The following is a 26777-nucleotide window of genomic DNA, read 5'->3' on the forward strand; positions in this document are numbered from 1 at the left end:
TCTTTTTTTTTCTTTTTTTTTTTTTTGCTCCAAAAAAGAAGTATACTTGGGAGTTTTACTATCCTTTCTACTGGAACCAAAAAGACCAAACACCCTAATGTCATTAGTTCTTTGTAGTCTTGCGCAGCTGTAATCATATAAAAATTAAAAGCCACAAACCTACTTCGAAAAATTCTATAAAGCCATGGAGCTCAAACAGGTCTACTTTAAAGCCTCGCTTGGAGTTGCACTCCCTGGTTTGCAAATTGCGTCAAAGGAAGAAGATTCAGGAAGTCAAGGGATGCTTATTAACAATATCCATTTTCTCCGCTTTCCTATGAATAGATGCCCAGAAAATAAAGACGTACTCATTTAGTTGATAGACTGCAGTGGCCCAGGACTGCAGCTGAGGCAGCTCAGAGTTTCCTGTCCCTAAGATGCCTCACCCCACCACAGCCCCGCAGCGTTAAACCGTGACTCATGTGGGGTGGACTTAGGAGCTGGCAGTTCTCGTCACTCGTTATCACCGGGCTAAACATATCCAAACAACAAGGCTTCACTAAGTCCCAACATGAGACTAGGAATTGTTATGTGCATACATTGGAGAACTCTGTGCCTTCCGATATTCCATGCTTTAGATAAAATAGAAAGGCTGATTCAAAAGGATAGGCACAGCTCTCGTTTATATTCAGACAGGGGGTACTGTCATTTCCATGGAAACCTTAATGAAAGCCACACTGGTCAAAAATTCAGCGTGTGGCTTACTGGAGCCTAGATATACTATAAATATTTATAAATGAAGGAGAGTATTTCATATTTGCAGCTTTTGCCCAAGCCATTAAAATGCAGTCTGCGTTCTAGAGAGCAGAAATGGAAGTTACAAATCAACAATATTATCACATCAAAAAGTGCTACAGAACAACCTAGGCAAGGTTCACAAGAAAAACCAGGATCTTTTAGTAGACTTGTGCTGATGCTGGGAGAAATAGACAGGCTTCACCTTTTCTGGCAAACCACTACAGTCATCATCTGGGAATTCTTAAAAACAGTTAATATGGATGATGATGGTACATTGTGACTCATTCAGAACCAGAGTGACCAAACCCACGTTTGTCTCTTTGGAAGCCACCCCCTTTCCTTCTCCTTCAATTACGACTTGGTCTAATTTTTATATTATATATCTGTATGTACGTACGCTCTAAAAACTTTATCATTGTAATGCCCTTTGTAGAAACAGCATTTACTCCTAATAAGCATTTAATAGTGGGTAGTCAAGGGTATTCATCCATCAGCGATATTAAGAAAAATAATGACACTAATGTCATAGCCTGGAAAGATAAGAAAATGTTTCAGGGGCATTTGATATTACATTCACATGAGTATCACAATTTACACATCACAATTTACAAAGGCAAATCTAACCAGTGACAAGCCCAAGAAGATTAGTTTTAATACCTAAGCGTGCCTAATTTTGGTTCAGAACTGACATTATCTAGAATGCGGGTTTTGTCAAGATTGAGACTGCACAGAAACTGGTTCAAAGTAGTTCCAAAAACAGTAAGCGGTCCCTTTTGAATCCAAACCCAGGGATCAACTACAATCCAGAAATTCTAAGAACAATGCCTCCATCTGCAGCCAAAGAAATTAAGAGGTTTCAGATTCAAAATTATTTTCTGACCAATTTCTAAGTCTAAAACACATTATTCAGAGAATGGCAGAAGCAGGACATTGGAATGATTTCCAGTCTAGCAAGAATTCAATAAAATTGAGCAGAAATGGTGTTTACCATTTCTAAGGGAATTATTTTGCAAGTCCAAATGGATTTCCAAAGGGGAGGGGGGGATCTGAAGCCTGTGTCAGTTTGTTGTTCAGTGTTGGCAGTATTCGAGCTGTTCTATTAAAAAAAAAACAAAACACATTCTTATGGTCTAACTAAATGTGCATTATTCTCAACACAAGATCAGAAAACAAGTTTCATATCCAGTTGTTTGAGAAAACCCTGAGAAGTACACAAGAAAAATTTAAGAACAGAAGCGTAACTCAGAAGTGTAACCTACAATTCATCTTCATAGAAGATTAAAGCACTCATTTTCACCCACTTTCAAGCCTGGTTTAGAAAGAGTCACATTCTATTCGGTCAGTTCCAGTACACAGAGATAATAGGTCTTTTTGTCAAAAAGTTAGCCTGAAATTAAGTGTACTTGGGCTTGGCAGATTTTCAAAACATCAAAGTTGCGGAGTGCAAGGCTACCGATGTTTCATTGTCAAAGAAAAAAAAGGAACACTGGCAAAAACAGAACAGAGCCCCGTTCTTGAAAAAGTCCTTTATTGCACAGTACATGGAGGTACCCTCATCTTGCTCTTTCACTTTCCTTAACTTTTAAGGTAGCTTCCAAGGCTCACACAGTTCTTCACCTCTTGGTTGGAACTGCCAAGAAAGGGGACATCTGAGATGTAAATATTTACCCAGGAGGAACAACACAGAGAGCAAGATTTTAGACAGGCCTATGAACGTCTGCCAAAAAAGCAGCTTGCAACCATACCCAGTTTTGCATTTGTTTGTTAGTAATTCTGTACACCTTACTAATCACATATATGCATAGTTGGTTTAAAAAAAAAAAAGGTATCAGCACCTCTGGAGGAAAACAATGCAGCTGGGAATCCACATGCTAGAAGAAACGCTCACTAAAGAGGGTATTAAACAAATTTAAAGGACACTGAGAAAGTCTGTGCTGCTTGTGGTCACAAGACAGATGAAATAAAAGCCCCAATTTTTGTTTTAAGCATCAGCAAAAACACCCCCAAAGCCAAATGCCTTTATGCTTAAGTTAAGCAGTGTAAGGAGAGATGCACGACCTTGAGCAGTGCGTCATTACTGCATACCTCCACAATTACACATCTTTGACAGCACAAGTAATTATGCTCATGCATTAGTATAAATATACTTTGCACCCTTTATCATAGATTGTTTCTGTCTTTAAAACCTCGAAGTCTTGAAATCATGATTGTCGTAGACATCTTGAGTCTTAACAACAGGAGACATTTCCCCACAATTTAAACCAGGCACCAAACAGGAGTTAATAGAACTGTTTTTTTTTCCTCTAAATGTTATTGCAGAAAATACCATCAACAGAACATAAACCAGAGATAGATAACAGTTTTCGGATGTGATTAGAAGAAGCCACATGTATTTGAACAGTCATGATGAAAACCATAGCTTTTTCTATAGAGTTCTGTACACTTCCATCTCTCAGTCTCTCCGGGGCAAAGAACTTAACTTCATGAAGAAGTTAAAAGAAATTACTGGAATATGTATTCCAAGCATATAAATTCATTTAGTGGGAATTATGTGCCAAAGAAAATCTGATGTAATATGTTACAGATGTGAGAGGAAACCACTTCGCCAATCATAACAATAAACCAGTTTCTACTGGGCATAAGTCAGTCTTGCAGTTCCAAGCTGTCCTCCACTACTGCTATATTCTGGCAAACTGCTGACACACACTTTTACACAACCTCACAATATTGATAAGGACATACCAGACACTCTTCTAACATGGAGTGATTCCACTTTTGTAATTTATTATATAGCGATTGGGCTACCAGTTGAGATAGCTTAATTATTTGCATTTTCTGGATCATTTGCAGATGAAAACTCCTTTTAGTTACAGGATGTTATTTTCCTTAATGTTCAAAAAAGTAGTCAGTCACGTTTCTGTAAGGAAGGACCCTTGCAATTGTTATAGTAAAATGACCAGACCAGCAGCCCTACAAGAAAAACCACAAGATAGCACAATTCTGCAGTCACTGAATAACCAAAGGTCGCCTCTCGAGGAGGTCACGTGCAGAGATCTGCTGAATAGCGCAATGCTATTCAGACCTTGTTCTCTCTGCTCTGCATTCTTTAACCGAGACAAGATAGTGTCATAAAAGATAATAGTGTCATAAAAGATAATATTGTCAGGCCCAAGATAAAATAGATAAAGTTAATGGCTTTGTTATTGAAAACATCAGAAAAATCTGTTAACTTGTGTTAGATTTGTATTTCACCAGTGCAAATACTGTCAGAGATGTCTTATTTCGTAACACCACATAGCAACTGGAGACCAACAGAAGAAGAGATGAAGTTAACTTCACACTCTGTTACCTCCTAAAACAAAACCAGAACTAAGATGACAAACAAAGCGGAAACACTGGTTGCATCTCATTATTTTTTTTGCTGTATTACAGGAGCATGGAAAACCAACGTAACCATTTTGGTGTCCTGGGCAGCTAACATCAAAGCGGAAAATCCAAATGTAGCAGAGAGCATTGTTTTCCTTGCATTACCTACAAGCACATACGAATTCTAAATCCAGCACTGTACCCTAGCATTTTGTTTCCAGACTGAAGAAAAAAAAAAACCAAACATTTAACCTGTACATCTGGCAAGTCACCGGCAGGGGGGACGGAAAAGGAGAAAAGAGGGGAAAAAAAAGAAAAACAAGAACAGGTCTGAACTGCTTAGAAAGCATAGGGGAAGCTAATATTTTGCACTAGCCATTCCTTTCCATTTTTCTCCAGTACTAGCCCTTATTTCAGACATGCTTACACTGTTGGTTCTTACCTTCAGGACTAACAGCAGCAGCTTTGAAATTGCTGAACAGTATTTCCACTGTGAAGTCTACTTTGTAGTCTTTTCCAAGAAGTGACAGATTTTGCTCAGTGCGGTTAGCGCAGTGTAGTATAAATGCAGTTCTACAAGCAGCACTTAAGCACATTTTAGAACAAAGACATCGTGCTGTTTAAAGTTTGGAATCTTTCTAAATTATCTTCTACAACTGGGCAATACACGGACTTCTAGTCATAAAATACCGACCTGTCTGCGTTCAAAAGAGGCTTTCTAGCTACAAGCACATTTTGCATCCTGACCAATTTTCATATTTTCACTCCACTTATGATTTTGTATGTACAGTATAAAAATGCTTTCAATCATACAAAACAAGGACTCTCCATAACAACAAGAACTGATTTGTTTGTTTTTTAATGTTATCCGATAGCAATGAACTAGATGACAGAGTGTTGTTCCATCTTTAGGTGGAGCCAGAATCTCCCCTGCCAGTAATTTCGGTGGTGTTGGGCTTCCACCCTGTTGTTGCAACTTCCACAATCAATTTAAGCCAGCATTACATAACCCCCAAGGAACCAAACAACTCCCCCCCCTCAAAACCACACCAAAAAAAAGGAAAAAAAAAAAAAAAGTAAAATCACTCCTTCCCCCTTACTATTGCTTTCTGTCTGCCAGTTGGGGAAGTTCCTTCATCTGAAGTTTTAGCTCACGCCATTTTAAATGGACTAAGAAACTGTGACAGTATTGGAGTAGAAAATGTCAGGTAATTCAACATTATTTCAAGTTAGTCTCTCTAAGGGGTTACTATACTAACACAATGCAGTTCCGCTTTAGCAGCCTAAACTTGATCTGTTTTCAATTAATAAAATTCAAGTTCTGTGTTAAGTTTGAAGTTCTCAGAGACCACAAACATAAATATAATAGAACAGCTTCCAAACACAAAGTGAAGCAATAAACAGCTACATAAAAGATTTATATATATTCTTATTATGTACTGGAGAGTAACTTTGGAAAGATTTTATTTGGACAGCTTCATCTCCAACAATATACCCAGTACAAAACTCTGAAAGACTACCCCAGGTGAAGGAATTTGAAAAGAGAGCAAGAACAAAAGCAGTGCTACAGTAATTTACAAATTCACTAGCTAAGAAGAGGCAACAACACACTAAACTTGCCAAGTGCCAGTTCCTAAAAGCTGGAAAAGTCTAGCTCAATATATATATTTTTTTTTTAATTTTTTTTTTTTTTAAATTCCCTCTTGTCCAAGCTGCAGCAGCAAGAAAGAAGTTAGCATACGTTCATGGAAGATAAGGGGAAACCCAAAGGGCAGCAGATGCAATATCCCTGATGGGCAAAACTAACATATCACAGTTCCCGCTCTCTCCCTCCTTCCCCCCACTACTTTTCCAAAACACCTTAAAGTGTTTCGAAATATCTGTCCCCCATCTCTAAATAAAAACACAATAAAGCTGTGGGGAAAACAAAGCGTTTTTTCAAAAGTGAGTCAGCTCCCACTGATCACCAACCAGCACATCAGTTATTTCAAAACTTCCTTGGTTTAAGGCCAAGCTCAGTGCCCCCTGTTTTGGCAATTTACTGGGCAAAATGCATGCTGGCAGGAAGCCTAGCACTTGGAGAGACATGAGCCTGCTGCCCCAGGAATTAGGTAACCTGAGCAGCAAACTGGCGTGGAAGTTGGGAAGCCTTAAATCTTGAAAGCCTAGGAAGTCAGGACATCAACGTTTCCATAGTCGCAGAGAAAGACAGAGGACCCAACGGTCTGAGCAGGGACTTGCTGGGAACCAGCCAAGAAGAAACGAAGCAAAGCATCTGGGGAGGAATTAAACCGTCCAAATGCAAACTCCAACACCGATTTGAGCCATCATTTGAAATGACAAGACATTTTGAAAGCCTCACGTTTTTCCATTTTCAAAAGGAATATTGTAAATTTTGAAGATTAGCCATCTTTAATCCTTTTGATTTTTTGGGTTTTAGTCTTAATTCAGGACATCTCCCTCATTTTACCTATACAAACCATATATGCAAAAGTAATTTTCTTCAAGAACAAGTGACTAGGAATATATATACGGGGTACTACATAAAAAATAAAATGCTATCTTGGGCTGCAAGTAAAACTATTAAATTAAAATAGCAGTCAAAGTATTAACAAGCATTCCACATGCTTGCAATATTTGCATCATCTATTATAACAGTAACTTCCAGTTTTTCACAGCTGTTTTTAAAATTAATAAATTAATTATGCTTCAAAGCAATTGAACTTCAAAGCCACTTGTGTGAAAAAGCCTCAATACGCTTTAGTCTTTTAAATTCGGCTTTGTTTGTTTTTTTTTTTTTAAGGTATGCTTGTGGCTTTGTTTATTACCTGAATTTCTCTCTCACATCTTGAGCTGAAATAGATTTCAAGAATTCATCCAAGAGTAAGTGACCAAAATCCACACAATTTTTACAACTCGGACTGAGCTTGACATGAAAAGGTAGCAGGCTCAGAAAGGTTACCACACTGTAAAAACTTGTTTAAATTGTATCAGTAAGAGATAACCAACCTTAAATTGTTGCACTACAATACAAATTTGGATCTGAGTCACTGTTTTGTGGAATGGTGCATGAGGATTTTGTTTCAAGGTTCTGTGATGCAGTATTGAACACTTTTTTTTTTTTTTAAAGGGGTTGAATTGAGTGCAAAATAGTTTGTTTGGAAGCCTTTTAAAACAGTAAGTGCCAGGAAAGCTATAAAATGCTAACCACTACCCCACCAGAAAAGGTGGGTTATCTTTTCCATGATGAGCTAACAACCATTAAAATAGTGAACCTGCCATCCTTTAATACATCGGTCAACTGTTTAATGAAAGTCTCCCAGAGAGTGCTTCTAAAAAGAAATAATGCAAAAATATTTAGAGACTTCACAAAATTGATTTTTTTTTCCATTAGTACTAGCCCATCAGCATACCAAACAGGTTTTGGTTGTGTTTTTTTGTTTTGGGGTTTTTTTGGTTTTGTTTTGTTTTTTTTTAACATTGGAAAGCTAGTAGAAGACAGTCCTTTTAAATCGTTTAAATCAATTTTTCCACTGATTGCTTTACTGCAGCAGCAAAAGTCACCTTCTTTTAATAAACAGCAGCAAAGAGTTAATTATTCTTATTTCAAACAATGGTAATGAGTTTTTCAATGGATACCTCCAGGGATAAACAGCTGTATAGCCTAACTACTCAAATTCCAACAACATTAAATTCAGACTAAAATCCTTAAGTTTAGGTTAATCAGCACCAGACCTTCCTCCATCTTCTGTTTGTTCTACAAAGGACAGCAAAGAATTGGAAAAATCTGACAGTTTGATCATCTTGGGCCATTTTCCATGGGTCACTTTTCAAATTCTACCAAGCATTTGGGGTATAATTTTGTGACAGAGCTTCTGCCAACCCTCATGTATAAAAAGCTGGGCTCATCCATCAAGTCTGATGCCCAGATGAGAAAGCTAGTTTCTTCCCACTACTAACTAGTTCCCCAACTATCTGGATGATTCTCAAGAGGCTCAGCTATGTACACCAAAGAACACAGCTCAAGCCTGGGGTTGGGGTAAAGGAAGACAAACCAAATTGAAGACAAACAGCAGGAGCCAGACTTTCAGTGCCCAAGGTCCCACAGTCTTCCTCCCCTCACAGCATGGAAAACATATTGCTAAGTATCAGAAGGCATCTGAAACAGACTTTAAAAAACCAAACAAAACACAAGACACTTCTGCTTTGTAGCTCACATCCATGTGGTCAATAATTAAACACCCAAAAATGCCTTACCCTCCTCGTGTTTTCCACAACTTTTTGATCTGGCTTTCCGTAGTTTGGCGGATTGGCATATGGATCATAGCCCAGTTTTGCTAGCATGGGTGCAATTACAGGCATATCTTGCAAAACATCAGCAGGTATCTTCCCAACCCACTTTGACAGTGCTTCCACATTGACTGGCTTGATTACTTGGTCGGTAGATCTTTCAACCCTGTAGAGGGAGAAAGAAAGGTTATATTTTGCCTGCCAACAAATACTTGCTTCTTCACTAGTATTAAGACCTTTAGCTTGTTTTGTTTGGGGTTGTGTTTTCCCCCCCCCCCCCTTCCTCTACTTTCCCTCTGAAATTTTGATGTTTCTACAGAGCTGATGGGAAGTGAAGTTTTACTACATAAGGCTAAAACAAGAATAACTAGCATAACATTCATGCATGCTTTCTGGTCTGGGCTTCCACACAGAACATACTGAAGCAAGTTCTTCACATAAAGACGGCAGTGAAAGCCAAAGAACAATGAAATGAAATGTGAAATGTATGCACACACCTACCTAAAAGGCTGTTTTCCCACTGGCGTATTCCCACATTTACTGTCTCATCATCTTAAATGCTCTTGCAAGTTGTATTCTAAATTAAAATCCATGTGCCATTTATTCCAGCCCACCCATACTGCAACTGAACTTTTTTGTTTTATAAAAGAGAGACCTATGGAAATGACAGAAAACTACGGACTGCAACAATATTTTTCATATTCATTCTTTTTACTGATTGAGTGTTTGGTCATTACACAGTTCTTAGAGGCAAGTGCATAATCATAGCAGTGTCATATGCACTGTATATAGAAAATAGTTGATGTGTTGCTCATTTAATCAGCAGTCCTGAAGTAATTTTCATTCTTGCACCCTAGTTTTGTAGTGCGTTTTTGTTGTTGGTTATTTTTTTTTCAGGGGAGGAAATCTGGCATCACTTTTCCCACATTCCTTGCTTCTTTTAGATTAAAAGACATACGACTTCTTTACTGTGTTTATTTCTGAAAGAGGCCAGCAGGACTCAGAACACGCTGAGTAATTTAAAACTCTCAAGAGTTATCACTGCAAGTAATTTAAAACTTCTTTCTGAACTCAGAAAGAGCGCACATGCATTTTGGATGTCAAGGTTTACCTTTCTTTTAAGGCAGACTAAGAATCAGGTCTGTATATACAGTTTGCCTAAAGGAAAATGCATCTGCATTGCAATACCATAAGGTACGCCACTGTAGCAGTAGGTCCTGCTGGCTGGCTATACCTGCCTCAAACCTGATGCTGAGCATGCAGCCGTCACATCCACTTGCAGCTGCAATCCTTCCCAGGCCTTATTTACATCATGAAGAATTTTGATCTCAAAAAAGCTCTACCACCCAGAAACCAAAATTGTTATACTGGAAAGTAACAGCACAACGTGTAACACCAGTATCTACACAAGATAAAAAATGAGAACACTGAGACTCAAATAAATTCTCAAGCAGCTAATTCTTCATCTATACAGCAGGCAGAATATGAGAAAACATCTTCTGAGAAAAATACATGGACATTTCCTGAAATAATCCTGGTAGTTTCTGTGTCCAGAAGCCTGAACTAAAGACAAATCACTCAAGACTGACATCAGTCAACTTACAAGAGGAACAAGTTTGATTACAGTCATCTAATTAACCTCATGAGTCCAAGAAGAGGTTGAAGAATTCTTGCACAGCAGACAAACATTAAATCAATAGCAAGAGGCATCCTATTCAGATGCAAATTGTACTGTGCAATGAAAGCCTTAAATTACAAGCTATGCATGCATGTCTGCCAGTCATTAACTCAATTTGATCTCAACACCAGTCTTACCTTGTTACTCTTTTTTTACTTGTCATCATAGCTAAAATTCTTCCAGGACAGAGGAAGGAAGTTAGTCATACAATGCTGAAAGGTCAGTAACTTAAGTACTTTAAACACAATCAACAAAGAACAAACCAGACAGGGAAAGAGTCACCCACGGGGAAACTGTCTTGGCAAGCAGGGCCTTCACAGATTGCTGCAAAAGGTGTTTAACGGAAGCTGGTGAGTAAGCACCTGACAAACAAAAAAACTGTAAGACAACCCCCAGAATTTTCAGCCTTACTCTCTTTAACCATTTTTAGTAGCTGAAACGGAAGGCTGGAACTCGGAATGGGATTTGGGGACTAGGGAGTTATGACTGAATTTCAGCCCTCCTGAAGGCTACTGGCCTGATATCACAAGTCTGTGTAGCAAACTGAAGAGCCTGGCCATTGCCTTTTTCATCCTTCTAATTAGAAGATGAGCATCTGACTTCACATCAAGTTAGTAAGAAAATAGCTGTTAAGAGCTGAGTTTCAGAAGCTCAAACTGTCAAGGCAGAGGACAAAGCACCACACGGTCAGGAGTCCTTAGAACCAGAACGCTGGCTGGGACCCTCAAGAAAAATTTATCACTATGTGTTTGAAAAGTGTTAAGATTTACAGTCCTCTCCCTCTCAGACAGAGACAGCCAAGCCCAAAATCCCTTCATCAGAACTGCAGATTGATTTGACCACTTAAAATAAGGGTAATACTGTGACAATGAGGTAATGGGCTTGGCTTATAGCTTATTGGAACCCTAAACCAAGGGGTGCTGTATATATCAATTAGCCCTAAATTAGTACACATATGGATACCTCTTCCTGAAGTAAAAGCACATTTAAAGGTGTATGTTTTGTCCCACTATCATTTTAGTCTTTGCTAACAATAAGCTCAGCATGAAACATTTCCTGGTGATTAATAGCTGGGAAGAGATAAGCAGGAAACTACATTTATCTGCTCCTCGGCACCGATTCAGAAATATACTACACCACATTTGGTCTTCTGTTTAAATCCTTTTCTGTCCTTTCAGTTAAGGTGGGAAGAAAAGTAAAACATGATTCATGGGAAATATTCTTCAGACCAAAGGAGGAGTAAGGGGGAAGACAGCCTGGGGACAGGAGGAAAGAAACATACAAAAAACCAAACAGAACAAAACAAGGAAGTGTACCAAGTCCTGGCAAATTTGATTATATGTACATATGGCAAACACTGCCTGGTCACAGCTTCCAGGCTCCCCTGCAAACCCACCAGAACAGTTTCAGCTTTGAAAGCAGCTGGAACTGCTGGAAAGTACCATGGAACACAGGACTAACCCCAAATAATTCTACACCTCTACTAGTATCAGATGAAAGATATGTATTAAAAATAGTACATTCTGAAGTAATTTTGCCTAGACAGCTATTTCCATAATAAGCCTAATAAAAATTGTTATAAAAGAGTTGACATTTCTCTGCATCAGTGGTCACCACAGCTGCTTTCAGTTAGGAGGCAAATGCCAAGAGCTATATTAACAATACTAGTTATAGCATGTAGTCCAGCCATAATACATTCCTTCAACAGCCACGTTGGCAATTACTTCAAACCACAGAAGGTTTCCCGCTACTACAAATGCTGCGGTGCACATCCTTAAAACCCTTGCAGTGTTTTTCCTTGCAGCTAGATGAAAACCAAAATAAGGGGTGAAAATACTGAGTAAAATAGAACAAACACTGAGGCTAGAGCTGCATGAGCAACAGAAAAAGCAGGGATTACTAAGCAAATGCAGGAAAGAGAGTAAGGCAGCCAACAGTTTCCTCATATCAAGCAGCCAGGGGAACAGACGAAGTCAGAATCTTAAATACAGACTGCCTAGTATCTAATATCGTTATTAACAGACTATTGCATAAGAGTTTCTGAGTCTGGAATAAGGGAAAAATGGAATCAGCTCACTGCCTGAAGAGTTCTGCAAGCCACTGGGTGGCTAGCTCAGCTCTGGAAGAGAAACAGCCTGCATGTGCAATTTAACTCTACGTACAACTGAAAGTAAAACACCTTACCCTGACCTAGAGCCTCATTCATCTGATACAGATTTCATTTGACATAGTTAATTTTGATTTCAGGTGAGTCAAAATATATTCTTAAACTTTCCCTTTCTGTTATTGGGTAATAACATCACTATAAAGATTTTTTAGCAATTCTGCGGTCTGTTTCTCAAAGTGTTTTTAAATATTTCAAGACAACAGACTTGTCGGATTTCTTTTCAAAATCCCTCCAGCAATTCAAACACATCCAGGCATCTTATGGTGGACCTGACCTGAGCAGGCATCATGCCTCTGGAGTGGATGCTGAGCCTGTCTAAAAGATCTGAAAGTCTTAACAGTGAGCAGAAGATGATTGAGACAGGTTTCTCTGTGCGTTTACTTAAGTCTTTACACAGTACCATAGCCTTTGCAGATTATAACAGTAGCTCATTCTCTGACTTTGGAGGTTTTCTACCCTACCTAATACCTTGCAGACAAAACGGGGAAATAATTTTATCTAAATCTTCATACTTACCCTACTGTGCCAGAGGCTAGGCCTATGTGTTGGTAACTTTTAAATGCATATCACATTTCAATACAGATTATTTGGTATTTGTGATCTCCTCCTCCTGACAGTAAAAAATGTAATATAATTTGAGTGTTCTAATTTTAATATACTATTATGAAACAGCCTGAAGCACTTGATACTGGGCATGTGGTAAAGCAAAGCTCTGCAAGAAGACAGAGGTGCAATAGACAGCAGCGGTTTGAATTTCCTTAGGTTATCTCTGAAGTGATCTCCAGCACCATCCTTTGGAAAATCAGGTGGGAGAAAGCTACTAATCAGAATATGGAGCTCCACTGCTTGACTCTTGTTTTCAGCTGAAAGAAGATAGTAACTGCACTGTAAAGAGCACTCTCCAGTAAGCCCAAAGAGCAATTTTAAGTCATAAGAGAACAAGGTTGGTTATAACCTGACCCAGAACGTAACAGTCATGCATACCTGAGGCCGTAAAGAATTGTGCTGCAGCTGAGAACAAGCCAAACGCAACCTGATGGAAGGAATACTAAGTCTGATGCAAGATGTATTTTGTTCAGCTGTCAGAATTTGATAAGCTGTGGCAGACTCTAAAGTTGTCAGTAAACTCTTTGAAAAGAGTCATTTTTGTGGGCAGTCACCCCCTGCTCTGGGCAAGCCCCCCCGGAGAGGCAGCCGTCCCCGTCCGCAGTGCTCTGCTGCACACGAGAGGGCAGTGAGGAGCTGGGATGCCAAAAGCAGGAGGCTGTAACTGGTACAAGGAAATCAAATTGGGAAATCTCAAGCTCCCCCTGCACAGTTTCAATTAGTATCTTATATATATAGACACACACACAACACAGACATCTAAGAGAATTTCATATTCACTGTTTTTCCTGCAGCCCTCACAAGACTGAGTCACTGAAATCATTATCGAATTATAAAGGTCTCTTGCAACTGAAAAACAAATTTCACCACCTATTTCAAGGGTATTTGATTAGTTAAAAGACACCAGAGACATAACACTAATAACCCCGTTCATTTTCCACTATTGCCAGAGCCTTCTGAAATAAGAAATTACTTTCACATATCATCTCATGAGAGATAATAAAAGCATAAAGCATTCCATGAACAGATTGAATTGAGAGTCACAAGAATATTTTCATACTCATTTGTCTTAACTTTGAAAGTTTGATTCAAAAATAAACATGAAGCCACATTTTACTTTCAATAATCCATTTTCTTAATTTTTAGAGACATGAACAACTCCTTACATCCCATTCCACCAGATTGAACAGAAGTATTGCTTGCAACTGTACGAATTCAGTAAGGCTACCGAGTTTTATAGTATAGAGGTCCATTAATTTTTAAAAATGCTAATCTGGAAGCTTTAAGGTAGTAATATTTTACTAGAAATGGCATTACGCATAGTTATTTTTACAGGACACTTAACAGAACTTGGCAACCCCTATTTATGTCAGTAAGTTTACTCCCCCCTCAGCTGCCAGTAACATGATAGAGGTAACTAAAGAGAAGTTCGCAGGCAGATAAAGCTTGCAGACAGGTACAACAGTGCATTGCTTCAGGTTAACATTATCAGAAGGCTTCAATCTGCTAAAGAACAATACCAAAAAAAAAAAAAAAAGAAAGGGTTGAGATGCCTTCTTGATAGCTCTGAGAACACAGTGGTGGTGACTGGGTTTCTTCAGTGGGAGTGGTGATGTGAAACCGCCAGATTGTAGATATATAACCATTATCTGAGTTTTAAGTTATCTTTGTAGCTGCTGACTAATAATTCTGTTATTTGCTTTAAATCATATTCCCCTACAATATATTAGAAAATCCACAGTGTCATTTCCCTAGGCATTAAATAAACAAAATTTCCCAATTTTTATCTCTCAAAACTGCAGGTTTTAAAAAAAATGGAATCACTCTGTATTCGAGTTTGACATGTCTCTACCCAGCCCACACTGCTTGCTGTGCAAGGTGCCTCTTACTCAGAAGCACTTGGCCAGTGATGAATATTCAAAAAACGGAAGCCAAGGAATTTAACTGGGCACGCCTTCTGCTGGAATAGGGCTTTTTAATCAATATTTTAGAAACTTAAACAAGACAATCTGGTAGATGTATCTGCCGTAGCAAAAACAGGAAGAGAGATTCAAACATTCACACTTTTCCCCCCTCAATATAAAGACAAGCCAGCTTCCATATTTCAGTTGTTCAGCTGTAAATAGTGGCAAAGAAACCAGAGTATAACTTTTTTTTTTTTTCCACAATACACATCTAAGTTTTCTAAGCAGAGCTGGATTTTAGTTACTGGAAGTAGCTAAATCAGGTGCACAGATGGCACAACAGAACACTGAGAGATTTGCTTACAACAAGGTTAATTTTATTCAAAACGCTTGTCCTTTTAGGAGTGCATGCCAACAGAAAAGCACGCCAATTCTGCTTTCTATTTTGTTGGAACAGTTTCTCAAGTTTCCTGGAAGAGTATGTTCTTGGCAAATATAACTCAAAGGCCATTCTTGCATTGACAACACTTAAGTTCCTGAAATGAAATGGGTGATCTTGCTAGGATGAATAACACCAGTCTAGATAAAACAGTCCAGCTTTATTTTGGGGCACAGAGAAATGCAAAGCTATATTGGAAGTAAGGCTGATACTAGATATCCAAATTCAAGTTAGACTGGCCATTAATTAAATGTTCATTCATATGTTTTATACACATATGTTAGCGGGACAATTGCTTAGTGGGAGCAATCCGAGATTGCAAGTTGTTAGTGAACAGTGATTCTTAATATCCAGATAATATGCATCATAAATCAGGTTCCCGAGTCTTTTATATACAAAACATACTATTTTACCTCTTAGAATAATACAAGGTAAAGGAGGAATACTCATACTCACTTTGAAAGAGAAACACCCCCTGCTTTTCCAATCATTTCTTCATGGTGCAGCACTGCTTGGTTCCATGGGATGCGAAGAAACTTTAAGAGAGTTCTCATCCATCTTTCAGGATGCAATACGAGTTGTTCGTAATGGACCAGCATACACCTTTCAAAACCAACCTCCATACACTGGTTATACATAGTTTCTATAGCACGATTCCACTTGGTCAAGCAGTCTCTGTAGCTGTTAAGGTCAAACCCAGCTATTGTGACTTTTCTAGATATCATGGAATGCACGGATGCACGACCATCCCGTACCATTAGAAGAAATTTGGCATTGGGGAAAATTCTAGCAAGATAAGTTAAGGATTTTAAAGCAAAAGGATCTTTGTTACACAAATACGGAGCAGGCTCTCCATGTTTCACAATGATTTCCAATAAAAACGCTTGCATTGCTGAGTCCAGAACCTCATCTGTGACTCCAGCTTCATCCAGTCGGATCTTCTCTTTGCTCGATCTAGCCCACATCTGCTTAACTGCCAGAATTCGCGGGATTACCCTGGTCTCTTCTCCGCACCGAATATCCGGGTGGGCATCAAGCATGGCACGCATTAAGGTAGTGCCACTTCGAGGTACTCCTCCAATAAATATTAAAGGCATGTCTTTGTTGTAAGCAAAGGTTTTGTTTGCATTTACATTGGAAGCAGTTCTTACTGTGCTTCTCACACTTTCCATCCTCACAGGCTGGCTGCGTTCTTCTATTCGGTGGTGACACTCCATAGCGTGTTGGCCCAAATAAAACACTGTCACTGAACTGATCACCAGACATGCCAACAGCAAGTTCTGTTTGAGTTTTCCAACCATTTTGATAAAGACTGTCACTTCAAAATAGAGAGGCCTTCTATTTCAAATTATCTTCTAGTTCACATGTCACGGGAATCCTAATCCAAAATAAATTAAGGTCTAGTCAGGGGGGAAAAAAATAAAATAAAAAATTAAGAACTTTGTTAAGAACTACTACAATAAATCAACAACAGAAATACCTGACAGCATTCAATAAAACTTTTATCTCCTGGTGTTGCATTAAGACTAGTAAATGCAAAATCTAAATACAATTGTCCCATAACAAAAAGCCCTTTTGTTTACCCATAGAAGCAACACAAAACATAACAAGATTCATGACTAAAATTGCTATTTACATAGAAGTTCTCTGGTACATTTTAACAACATTTGAAAGAATTCTACCACTAGATAGCTACCGTTAAACTTTACATTCAAGCAAAGACATCATTTCTATGGGACTCTACACATTAAAAAAGTAATTATTAAGAAACCACTCTTCTTTACTTGGGATTTCACAGCAAAAAAAATAAAGACCAAAAAAATGACCACTCTGAGACAGAGTTACCGAGATAAAACAAACGAACAAGACACCCCACAGAAATCACATTATAAATTACAGAAGAATTTAAGCATTAGAATAACTCTGGCTTGCTGAATAGATGGTAGCAGTATCCTGCTCATTGTCACATTTTCACATAACTACTTTATCTCCTGTTTTGCTTTAAATGCCCTGTTTCCTTCACAGGATATGGGATGATAATAAAAGATGTTTCACAGTTACCTATCAACACTGACAGTGTCCAATTTTTGATTAAGGCCTTTAAGCAATGAAGAAAAATAGGTTGCAGCAAGTAAGGGAAACTTCAATTTTTACTTCAAGGGAAGCTGTGATTAAAGAAGTGTATAGTCATTAAAGACTACAAACACAATCCAGGATTAAAGTTGACTAAGATCAAGACTAAGATCAGTCTTGATTTAAATAAGAACAACCACCACCACCACCCATGCTGACTTAAAAGTTTGCATCCATCCCAGTATCCAGATAATACAAAGCAGGACATACGAAAGAAAACTAATGATTTCATCCTAACTTCCTTCTTTATTGTTTTCTTTACGTAAAATTTGGCTCTTAGAGATATTTCCCTAAAAAAAACCCACCCAAACTCAACATAACCATAATCAATCATTATTCCATTGATTAAAAAACAAAAAACCCACCAACTTCCCCCCACATCTTATGCAGCATTTTGAACTCCAGAGAAATGTTAGCTGAAATGCTAAAAAACTGAGTAAATTAGGAAGAAAGAAAAAAGAGTTGAAGTCCTGCATAATTTTAAGTCATGTAATAAAGCACTGCCAGAATAAAGCATATACTGCATTCTTCCTTCAAATAAGAAGTTTTGGATTCCTTTTAAGCAGTGCTGGTAAGCTCACGCTTTCTTTTAGCCTCTCTGTCTAGATAACTCCCTATTTTTGCTGGTATGACGGCAAGAGTCTTCCCCCTCCAAGATAAGACCTAACGCTTCAGAGTTAAGATTCTGAATATATGGTTACTACACAGAAAGGTTTATGGTAAGAAACTCATGTAGCAAATCAAAAGTCAACTGACAATAATAGCAAGACAACTATGCTTTATAAACATAACGGCAGCCCACATTAATGAAGTTTACAGATATAGTCATTTCATATTTATAGCATGGAACAGAAAAATATACTGTAAAAAAAAAATTTAACTTATGTCATAGCATAATCTTCCTTCTGGTTCTGCAATATCACTTTTAAATTAATCAGTCAATTTTAAACCCTTACAACTATTACAAATAAAAAGAGGCAAACCAAGGACGACCACTCATCTATTTTGTGAGGTATCGATAACATGGCTTTCATTCTGCTTTCTAGTCTACAATTTCAGCGATGATGATTATTCTGCAACAGAACAATTTTTCAATATGACTATTATTTGAATAAAGTGAATTTTACCACACCAAAAGCCACCACTTTTCTCCTGTAAATTTTCTTTCAAATAGGTACAGTACTATTGTTTACAATGATAGCATAGTATAACTCAGTATTTGAAAACAAATTAAACATGTATTAGAATGAAGGGTTTGTGCAGCTAACACATCCATTACTAAATATTTTGGATACCCCCATACAACTCATTTCCTCAAAAAAAAAAAAGAGAAAAAACAAAACCAAACCCTCCACAATATTCTTCATCTTCCAAACTAAGAACTACTTGAAGACATAACATTCCCCAAATGCAAAAGTTAGACAGCTGATCACTAGAGAAAAACATATCAAGACCCAAGCGCATCAACTGTTTTATCATTTATATTAGAGTATCACTTTAAAAAAAACCAAACAAACACAACAAAGCCAAACCAGCCCCAGCTTTCAGCACCAAGCTGAAGAACAAGCAGCCTCAGAGGAGAGCCTGGTGACTGAAGGCTGAAACCCTCAGAGTTCACAGGCTGGGTAAGGCAGAACAATGACTCACTCTCAGCACAATTCCAGCTGTGAATGCAAATACACACTGCAGGCTGTGAGCAGGTTTCCTAAACTGCCGTTAAGTAATGACGACTCACCTACAAAACTAAAAACCCATCCACATCACAAAAACAAACAAACAAAACACCCACAACCAATCAACCACAAATACTGTCATTTGAGGCAGTAACTTTTTTGATAAGTTCAAAGATGCTGAAGCTGCAAGACCATAAAGAGCTAGTATTAAGCTGTCCTACAGCCTTCTGTGCTCCACTCGCCTGGAAGCAACACCTGGAGCGTACAACTGCCATCAACCGTGGCAAGACAAAGCCTTTGTATGTGAGGAAACCAGCAGAGGAGCAGTCAGAAACAGCACCTCTCAGCAAACTAATCTATTCTACAAGCCAGCAAACTCCCTTCTCTGCCTGAAGTTACATATGAAGCTTGGGGACAAGTATGACATACGGAAGCTACTGCCCTTCTAGCAGCTTGCAAATAAACCCCACCTTCTCCCTTCTCTATATCAGTGAGTGCTTTGGATCACATCTGTCAACCTCAGGGATTATTACAAGTCATTAATGTTCTGCTGTTAACAGTAACTAAACTGACAGCATTTAAAAATCACAACTAGGCAATCAGCAATCTTGTCAGCATTTCAGTAGAGCTTTGAAAAATTGTGGGGTTTTACCCACTGTCACCTGAGAAGAGCAAAGTGCCACTCTACCCAAAACCACAGACAACTCTTAACAAAATACCCCAATACAAAACAAATAAAAAACCCTAAAGAAAAACAACACCCAAAGCAAACACAAGCCCCTCACACACACACACACAACACAGTCGTAAGTTGAAGAAGCTGAAGATGACTACAATGGTAGAGAAGGCCTTTAGGAGCAATTGTTTCAACTGACAGACTAAAATGAATTTCTAGAAAAATTTAAGTGTAACTCAAAAAAAAAAAAGACAGTTATGATCTAGAAGTTTCAGTACAAGGAAGTACAGCTAAGCAGAAGTGTATGTAACTGAGTTTTATTCCCAGAAAAGTCAGGCGTATGAGTCAGCCACAAGATGATGTTAGCAAAGCAAAAACGACTGCATTGTTTCCTTCTTCTGCACACACTAGTTCTCTCTCCCTCCTTCCCTCCTCCTACATGCCACAGGTCAAGACCTTCTTCCTAAAGTTCAACCAAGAAATGTTGAAGATTTTTAGCTTAGTCAAGAGGCAAATCATTCACTTGTATTTTACATTAGAACAGTTTGGGTTTTGTTGTTGTTCAAAGCGTTCCTTGACGGGGGAGTGGGGGGGGGGGGGGGACCCATTACCACCCAGTAATAAGCAACCCTCATAAGATCTAGAGCCCCGACTTTCACTTTGGAGGCTGGAAAGAGTGATGACCACCTCCCTTCTCAAGACCAACCAGGCAGCTTTTTCCAAGATTAAATTAACAGGATAGCTACACTGGCATTATCCCTCTCAAAAATAAAAAAAAAAAAAAAAAAAACACAACAAAACAAAACACATATCTAAAACGTTTTTCAGTGATTAGCTTGTCCTCTGCTTCTACCTCTTGAACTTCTGGCTCAGATGCTGATAACTAGACCTCTTTCCAGAAAGAGCAAGCATAGTAGTACTGCTTGGATTTGTTCCTGCATCTCCGCAAGCGTTCAGAGTGTTTGACCTCAACACCACCAGAGAATTTTCTGGGAGAAAAGACCACACTCAGCTCTGTGTCAACAGGCTTCCAAGTCATCCTTCTCAGAACACGGTGCCCTCCCACCTGTGCTGGAAAGCAGGAGCAAGACAGAGATGAGTAGAAGAATGGTAGAGTTCATACTTTCGGTAAGTCATCTTTCCTGTCACCCTGTTTTTACCGTTTACCCTCATATCCTCCTAGCATGTTCCTACGATTTTCTTTTCCTACATAGGAGGTCTACTCAATCCCTCAGTCTCTAGGGCTGTTACCCCCCCATAAGGCTTTATGCAGTAGATGCCATAACACAGACCCCAGAAACAGAAAATTCTTGCAGTTCAGAGATGCTGCCTTTCAGATGCACAGCCACAGTCTGACTACTACACCCAAAGCTTGTGGTATAAATCTGCGGAGGAAATTCATTTCACAGTGGCAAGGTAGCTAAGTTGAATGGAGAAAAACCCTAAACTGTTGTTATCCATTTTCACTCTCTTCTCTACTCTTGACTGTAGAAGAAGAAATGAAAATCCCGCTAGGACGTGAAGAAGCAAATGTCAGTATCTTCCTTGCCTCTTCTTGCCCCTTCACTTTTCCATTGCAGAAATAAATACTGGAAAGGCAGCAGATACTGAGAATTCTTAAGAACCATATTCAAAACAAAATACACTTAGAAAACTGGAGACTGTATTTCTTAGAGGAAGTTCTATATTAAGCTCATCGAATAGTCCGAGTAAGAAGCCCTTGCATACAATGCTAGTCTTTCCGCATTCCATAAAACCTTTCCTTCAATGAACTGGTTTGTTTCTGGTCATTTGTGTTTGTTCCCTGCAAAGAAGATTGCATAGGAAAGCTGACAGTTACATGATAATGGTATAGCACAACACCAAGGAACACCACTGAAATATTCACAGTACGCCACTTCAAGAAGCTATCCGAACTGTTGTAGGCTCATTTAGAAGGTTGTTCCAAAAATCATTTAAGTATTCACAAAGCATTTTTATGCCTTCAAAGCAGCGTTTGCACAATCACCTTAATGATTTCCCCGAAGATCGAATATCATGTATTACTGCCAGTCACATAAGAGAATCTGAGAGGAATGTCAATGTACAGGACAAGCAAGCAAAACCCAAGCAAAACACTCAGCAAAGTTAGAAATAAAAATCAAGAAGCCTTTAGTACCAAGTCCATCTTTAGCTTTTTAAGTCATCCTGGCTCCCAAGCCCAGCAGCTGTTTTCTCTAGATTTCTCCCCCATTAGTTATACAGTAAAAAAGGATGATAGAACAGAATGAGCAAATTTTATTCACCTCCACAAAGAAATAATCAGTAAGTCACCTGGTGGAAAGCATCTGGGATGAAACACAGCCACCAGACCTAGTGAAGACTTCATGCAGAACAGTTTGACAAGTAGAACGATAGGACAAAGTTGGACAAAATACAGAACTATAAGGGAATGCAGATCTGTGAACAACATTCCCTTATACTTCACACTGTAGGAACTATGGGAGTGTCGTTCACACACTTGCATTCCCTTGAACCTACGCGTTTTGTTTTTTTTTTTTTTTTTTTTTTTTTTAATCTAAAGCTCTGAAAAATTGTAAAGGCCAAATTAACCTTCACAGCCATAGACTACTGCTGAGTCTGAGGTTCCCATATTGGGGAAGACGGCATACAACCATGTAATAACCCCACAATTTCTAACAGAATAACATTACAAGGAGTAAAAAAAAATAAATATGCTTATGCATTTCCCTCATATAATTAATAGGTAAAAGATGAAGCAAGCTGTACCCTTTCCTTTTAGCAGTTAACCCACTCCCCTCCAAAAAATCACAGCTTTCTTCATAATCCTTCGCTATACTAGACAGATAGATAAACACACACACATAGATATCTATAAATAAATAAAAAGATAAATTCAGAAGCATTTCTACTTTCTCTGAATCTATCAACACCTAGAAGCTTTCTTAACAAGCGAGAGAAAAAACACACCAGACCCCAAATAACTAGTGAGGCTACCAATGGACTCAAAACCCAACACTTAGGTTTTCCACCATTTAAGACCTCTAGAACGAGGTTAAAGTACAGCTAATTAAAATGTTCTGCTTCAGATGAAAGCAAAGAACTCTATATATTCTGCTCTACCTACACACACCATGCATACATGAAGTTATATGGATTTACATATTGAATGGTCAAAAAAAGTTAGCAGCATGCTCCCAGTGATGCAAGAATATACAGTATTTATTAAGTACTACACTTACTACTGGAGAACAATGCAACAAAAGGAGTTTTATGGACAACACACATAGGTTTATAGCTGTTTAAATTTATGATTAAAAAAAAACAAACACAAACCTAAACCAAACGAGAGGGGGGAAAAAAGTCAGTAGCACAGTAATAGCAGATGAGCTGCTGTTTTGTGCGCTTTTACGCGCACTGTGCCTCCTAAGAGGGATTTCAGCACTCCACTATAAAATAAGGTATTTCAAACTGCTTAATAATACTAAGAAGATCTAGACCCACAAAAATTTGCACAACACGTTCGCAATAAACACATGCAAATGGCTTATTCTGCAAAACCACTTCCAGCTAAGAGACGTATTAGGTCCAGTGCTATAAAACTATCGCTACAACGCGTACGCACTACAGGTTGTGTCCGCAGATATAAAAGCAGCGCTACACAAGTATTTATTTCTGCGTGCCTCCCCTACTCACAGCGGCGGAGCTCCGGCGGCCAGCCTCCCCCGGCACATCCCGGCGCCGGAACAAAGCCAGCGGGAGCGCTGGCAGCTCCTTAAGCGACTCAGCCCGCCCGGAGGGAAACTTTCCCATTTACCCGGCTCGGATCCGCCTCGCACCCCGCCGCGGCACCGGCGGGCAGCAGCGAACCGGCCCCGCCGGGCATCCTCGGGCGCTCCCGGCTGCGGGATCGGCGGTGTCCGCACAGCCGTGTGCCCCGGCCAGCGCGGCCCGGCCCGGTTCCCCCGGACAGAGCGGCCCCTGAGGGGCGCGGGCACCGCACGGCCACGCCGCCGCTCCGCTCCCAGCCGCCGCCTCAGGCCGCGGCCGCCCCCCGGCCCGGCCGACAAAGCCAACGGCTCTGGCAGCACCGGAGCCGCCCCAGCGCCGGCAGGGCGGAGCACGGCGGCCGCCGCCGGAGCTGCGCGGGCGGGGCGTGGAAGGGAGGCAACGGCCGCGCCCGGGGCCCGCTCCGCCCCGCCCCGCCCCGCCCCGCCGCACCGCGCCGTCCGCCTCAGGTGCGCGGCGGGCGGCGGCTCCTCACCTGCGCTGCCACCGCCCCCGCGCCGCGGCGGCCGCCGCCAGGGCCGGGCTGGAGCCGCGCAGCAGCAGCACCGCTGCCCCTCCGCCGCCGCGGCTCCCCGCAGGCACCATCGCAGTGGGTCGCGACCGGGACGGCGATCGCGACCGGGACCGGCTGCGCCGCCGCCGCCGCCTCCTCCCCTCAGCCGCGCGGCTGCGGCTGCCATGGAAATCACAACCACGCCCTGATTGGTCGCCGGCCTCGATGTGTCGCGGCAGGCGGTTGGGCCGCCGCGGAAGATTGACAGCTGAGGGGGCGGGGCCGGGCGGAGGTCGGGGGGGTGTCGTTAACCCCTGCGGGCGCGGCGGGAAACATCTGGAGCGCACAGCTGGAGCGGGGAGGGGGGGAGCGCGCCCACATCTGGGCCGCGCCGCCACGTGAGCAGCTCTGGGTGAGCCCACGTGCAGCGACACCCCGGGCAGCGGTGCCAGACAGATGTTGGTGGCTGGGAACAGCTGGATTTTATCATGGCTCCCTCCACAACAACACGCCGCCATTGCTGGAGAAGAAGGGGAAAGACGTGATTTATAACAATATTTTAAGGAGAAAACTCCTCACCGCCTGCGACCCACTGGCGTAGGGCTCAGAGCGTGGTTTTACAGCTAAAACCATCCAAAACCCGCTGTCCCGTTGTCCTGGGCGAGCGGGGTTGAAGTGCAGCGCTGCAACTCTCTGATAAATTGGGAAAAGCTACAGTTAAACATTTTCATAGACACGCAGATGGCAGGGAGTACCCGGGCTCCCAGCTCAGGTGTCGTCTGGTGTCACACAGCTGTTTGGCGGCAGTGGGGAAGCAGGAGCCATGTGTCTACCGCCTGCGCGAGTGTGGAAACATCTGGAATAGCATCGGGCTGGAGCCCGAGCTGGCTGCGGGCACGTGGCACCGCTTCTCTGGCCCACAGCTGGGTGAGCCCTGGCCCTCAGGCCAGGAGGAGACACATCTATAGGTTAAATCATCTCTAATAAAGACTGGCCTTAGGCTTCCTTGTCAGTGCTCTAAGCAGAAAGACAGCTACAGAGTGGGAAAATAGGTTGAATTTGAGCTCTTAACATTGACATGGTGATATCTAAAGGCTAAATCAAACTAAAAACCGGTTTCTTCTTTACATACAGGAGGTCTGGCCCCGCTGGCATCACCGTACGCAGACAAACACCCTGCGGAAGATTCACCACCGCTACAGGGTTATATCAAAGGGAACGATCCCGTGGGACAATCCCCAAATTCACGTCGCTTGCCAAACAAGGGATAAAAAAAACCAAACAGCTAAAGGGATTTACATGGTGCCAGCCCAAAGTTCAGTCTGGGAAAAGCCGCCTCTGCATCGAGCAGAGATGATCAACACTGTCACCGATTCGGTGCCACCAGGCTCGGTAAAGACTCGGCTGGCTGGGGACACCGGGGCTGGGAATCGGCACTGGCAGCAAGATCTTGGTATGAAAAGGATGGGGACCACCGTGCGGGAGAACATCCCCTTTTAATCCCGAAAGCCCTAAAATCAGGTCTGACTCACTGTCCCGTCTCCCAGAGAGACGGTACGAATCCTGCGTGGCTGGGGAGGTACCGGCTGGGCTTTGCCGTCATCCCGGCCTCACGAGATGCCGAGCGACGGTGCCTGAGCTGACAGCGATACCGACAGGATGCAAGAATTAATCACAGCCCATTACCTCGTCTCTCATAGCCCTTGCAAAGCGCCCATCATAAAACTTTCACGAGCCTGTTCAGGAACATGGTTGCCAGTGCTACGATGAGCCAACGCTCGCTGCCCGGAGAGCCGATACGGTTCTCTGCCTCCCACTTCTCCGAGGTGATGGAGAAGCATCGCTCTCGAGTGGGGCGAACGCGGTGTGGCTCATGCGTGTTTTATTTGCTCAGAAAATTAAGCCAAGGCAGCCACGTGAGCAGGTATCTGTGTGCAGGACAAGTATTTTCACGTCGGGAAATGCTCTGCCCTGTAAAGACCAAGTTTTAAAGAGTCTGTAAGGCTTTCAGACGTGCCCAGGGAGCTGCTGGGAGCACGGAGAAACCGGCAACTCCTTTCAGGTTTGGTAAAACTCCTTTCCACTTTCTTTTCTCTGACAGCTATTGACGGGGAATAAATGTCATTTGCTCCCGAATGCATCTGGATTTGAACTAACGATTTAAAGATGAAACAGTCTGTATCCTGTTTCCAGTAAGTTTGCCTCAATCCATTAAACAGCACTTTTCAGATCGCTTTATTGGTTTTTCTTTTATGGCTTTAACTGTGACTCACACAGATCATCCCTTTTAAAGGCTTCCAATCTGTGGCAATCAAACAGTGCCTCGGGGAGGGGGGAAAAAACCCGCCATTCCCCAAGTTCCCCGGTGCTGCTGTAGGAAGCAGACGCAGCTACTGTACATAGCGGGTGCCCCACGCTGGGCCCTGCTTTAATCCGCTCGTCTGGGAGCTGCGGATCAAATAACCCACCAAATACTGCGTCACGCCAAGTTTGGGTACAGACAAGAGCTTAACTCTCGGCCGTGAAGTTGCTGTTGCCAGTGGATAAACACGATGAGAAGCCATGGCACTTAATTGCTCAGCATCTGACAGTTGCGTTGGCTGTTCCTTATCGGCTTGTTCCCATTTTGTTCCTTGAAGCTGGGAGATAATTCCTCCTCGCCGGGGGCTCAGCCGCATGCGTGGGGTGAAGGATGAGCCCAGGACCGAAGCCGCAGCTCGGCGGGGGGGCAGGGCTGGCGCTACGGGGCCATAGCCAGGGTTTGCAGAGCTCCAAGAGGAACAGAA

General features: G+C 41.3%; 1 protein-coding gene across 10 annotated transcripts in view; it reads right to left on the minus strand.

Annotated features, from left to right (window-relative positions):
• The window catches only part of TPST1 (tyrosylprotein sulfotransferase 1), a 39196-nt gene that overhangs the window by 4130 nt on the left and 8289 nt on the right, over positions 1-26777 (minus strand). For 2 of the 10 annotated variants that reach the window (XM_063341637.1, XM_063341633.1), the window contains exons 1-3: positions 23974-24173; positions 15684-16627; positions 8401-8599 (exon numbers count right to left, since the gene is read on the minus strand). In XM_063341637.1, coding sequence (XP_063197707.1) covers positions 8401-8599; positions 15684-16528 — 1044 coding nt within the window. In that variant the 5' untranslated portion in view covers positions 16529-16627; positions 23974-24173. Of the gene's footprint in view, positions 1-8400; positions 8600-15683; positions 16628-23405; positions 23834-23973; positions 24205-26777 lie in introns of those variants that run through there. The other 8 variants (XM_063341640.1, XM_063341642.1, XM_063341636.1 and 5 more) reach the window with 8 other exon arrangements.

This window comes from Chroicocephalus ridibundus, chromosome 7 (genome assembly GCF_963924245.1).
Source record: "Chroicocephalus ridibundus chromosome 7, bChrRid1.1, whole genome shotgun sequence".
Lineage (NCBI taxonomy): Eukaryota > Metazoa > Chordata > Aves > Charadriiformes > Laridae > Chroicocephalus > Chroicocephalus ridibundus.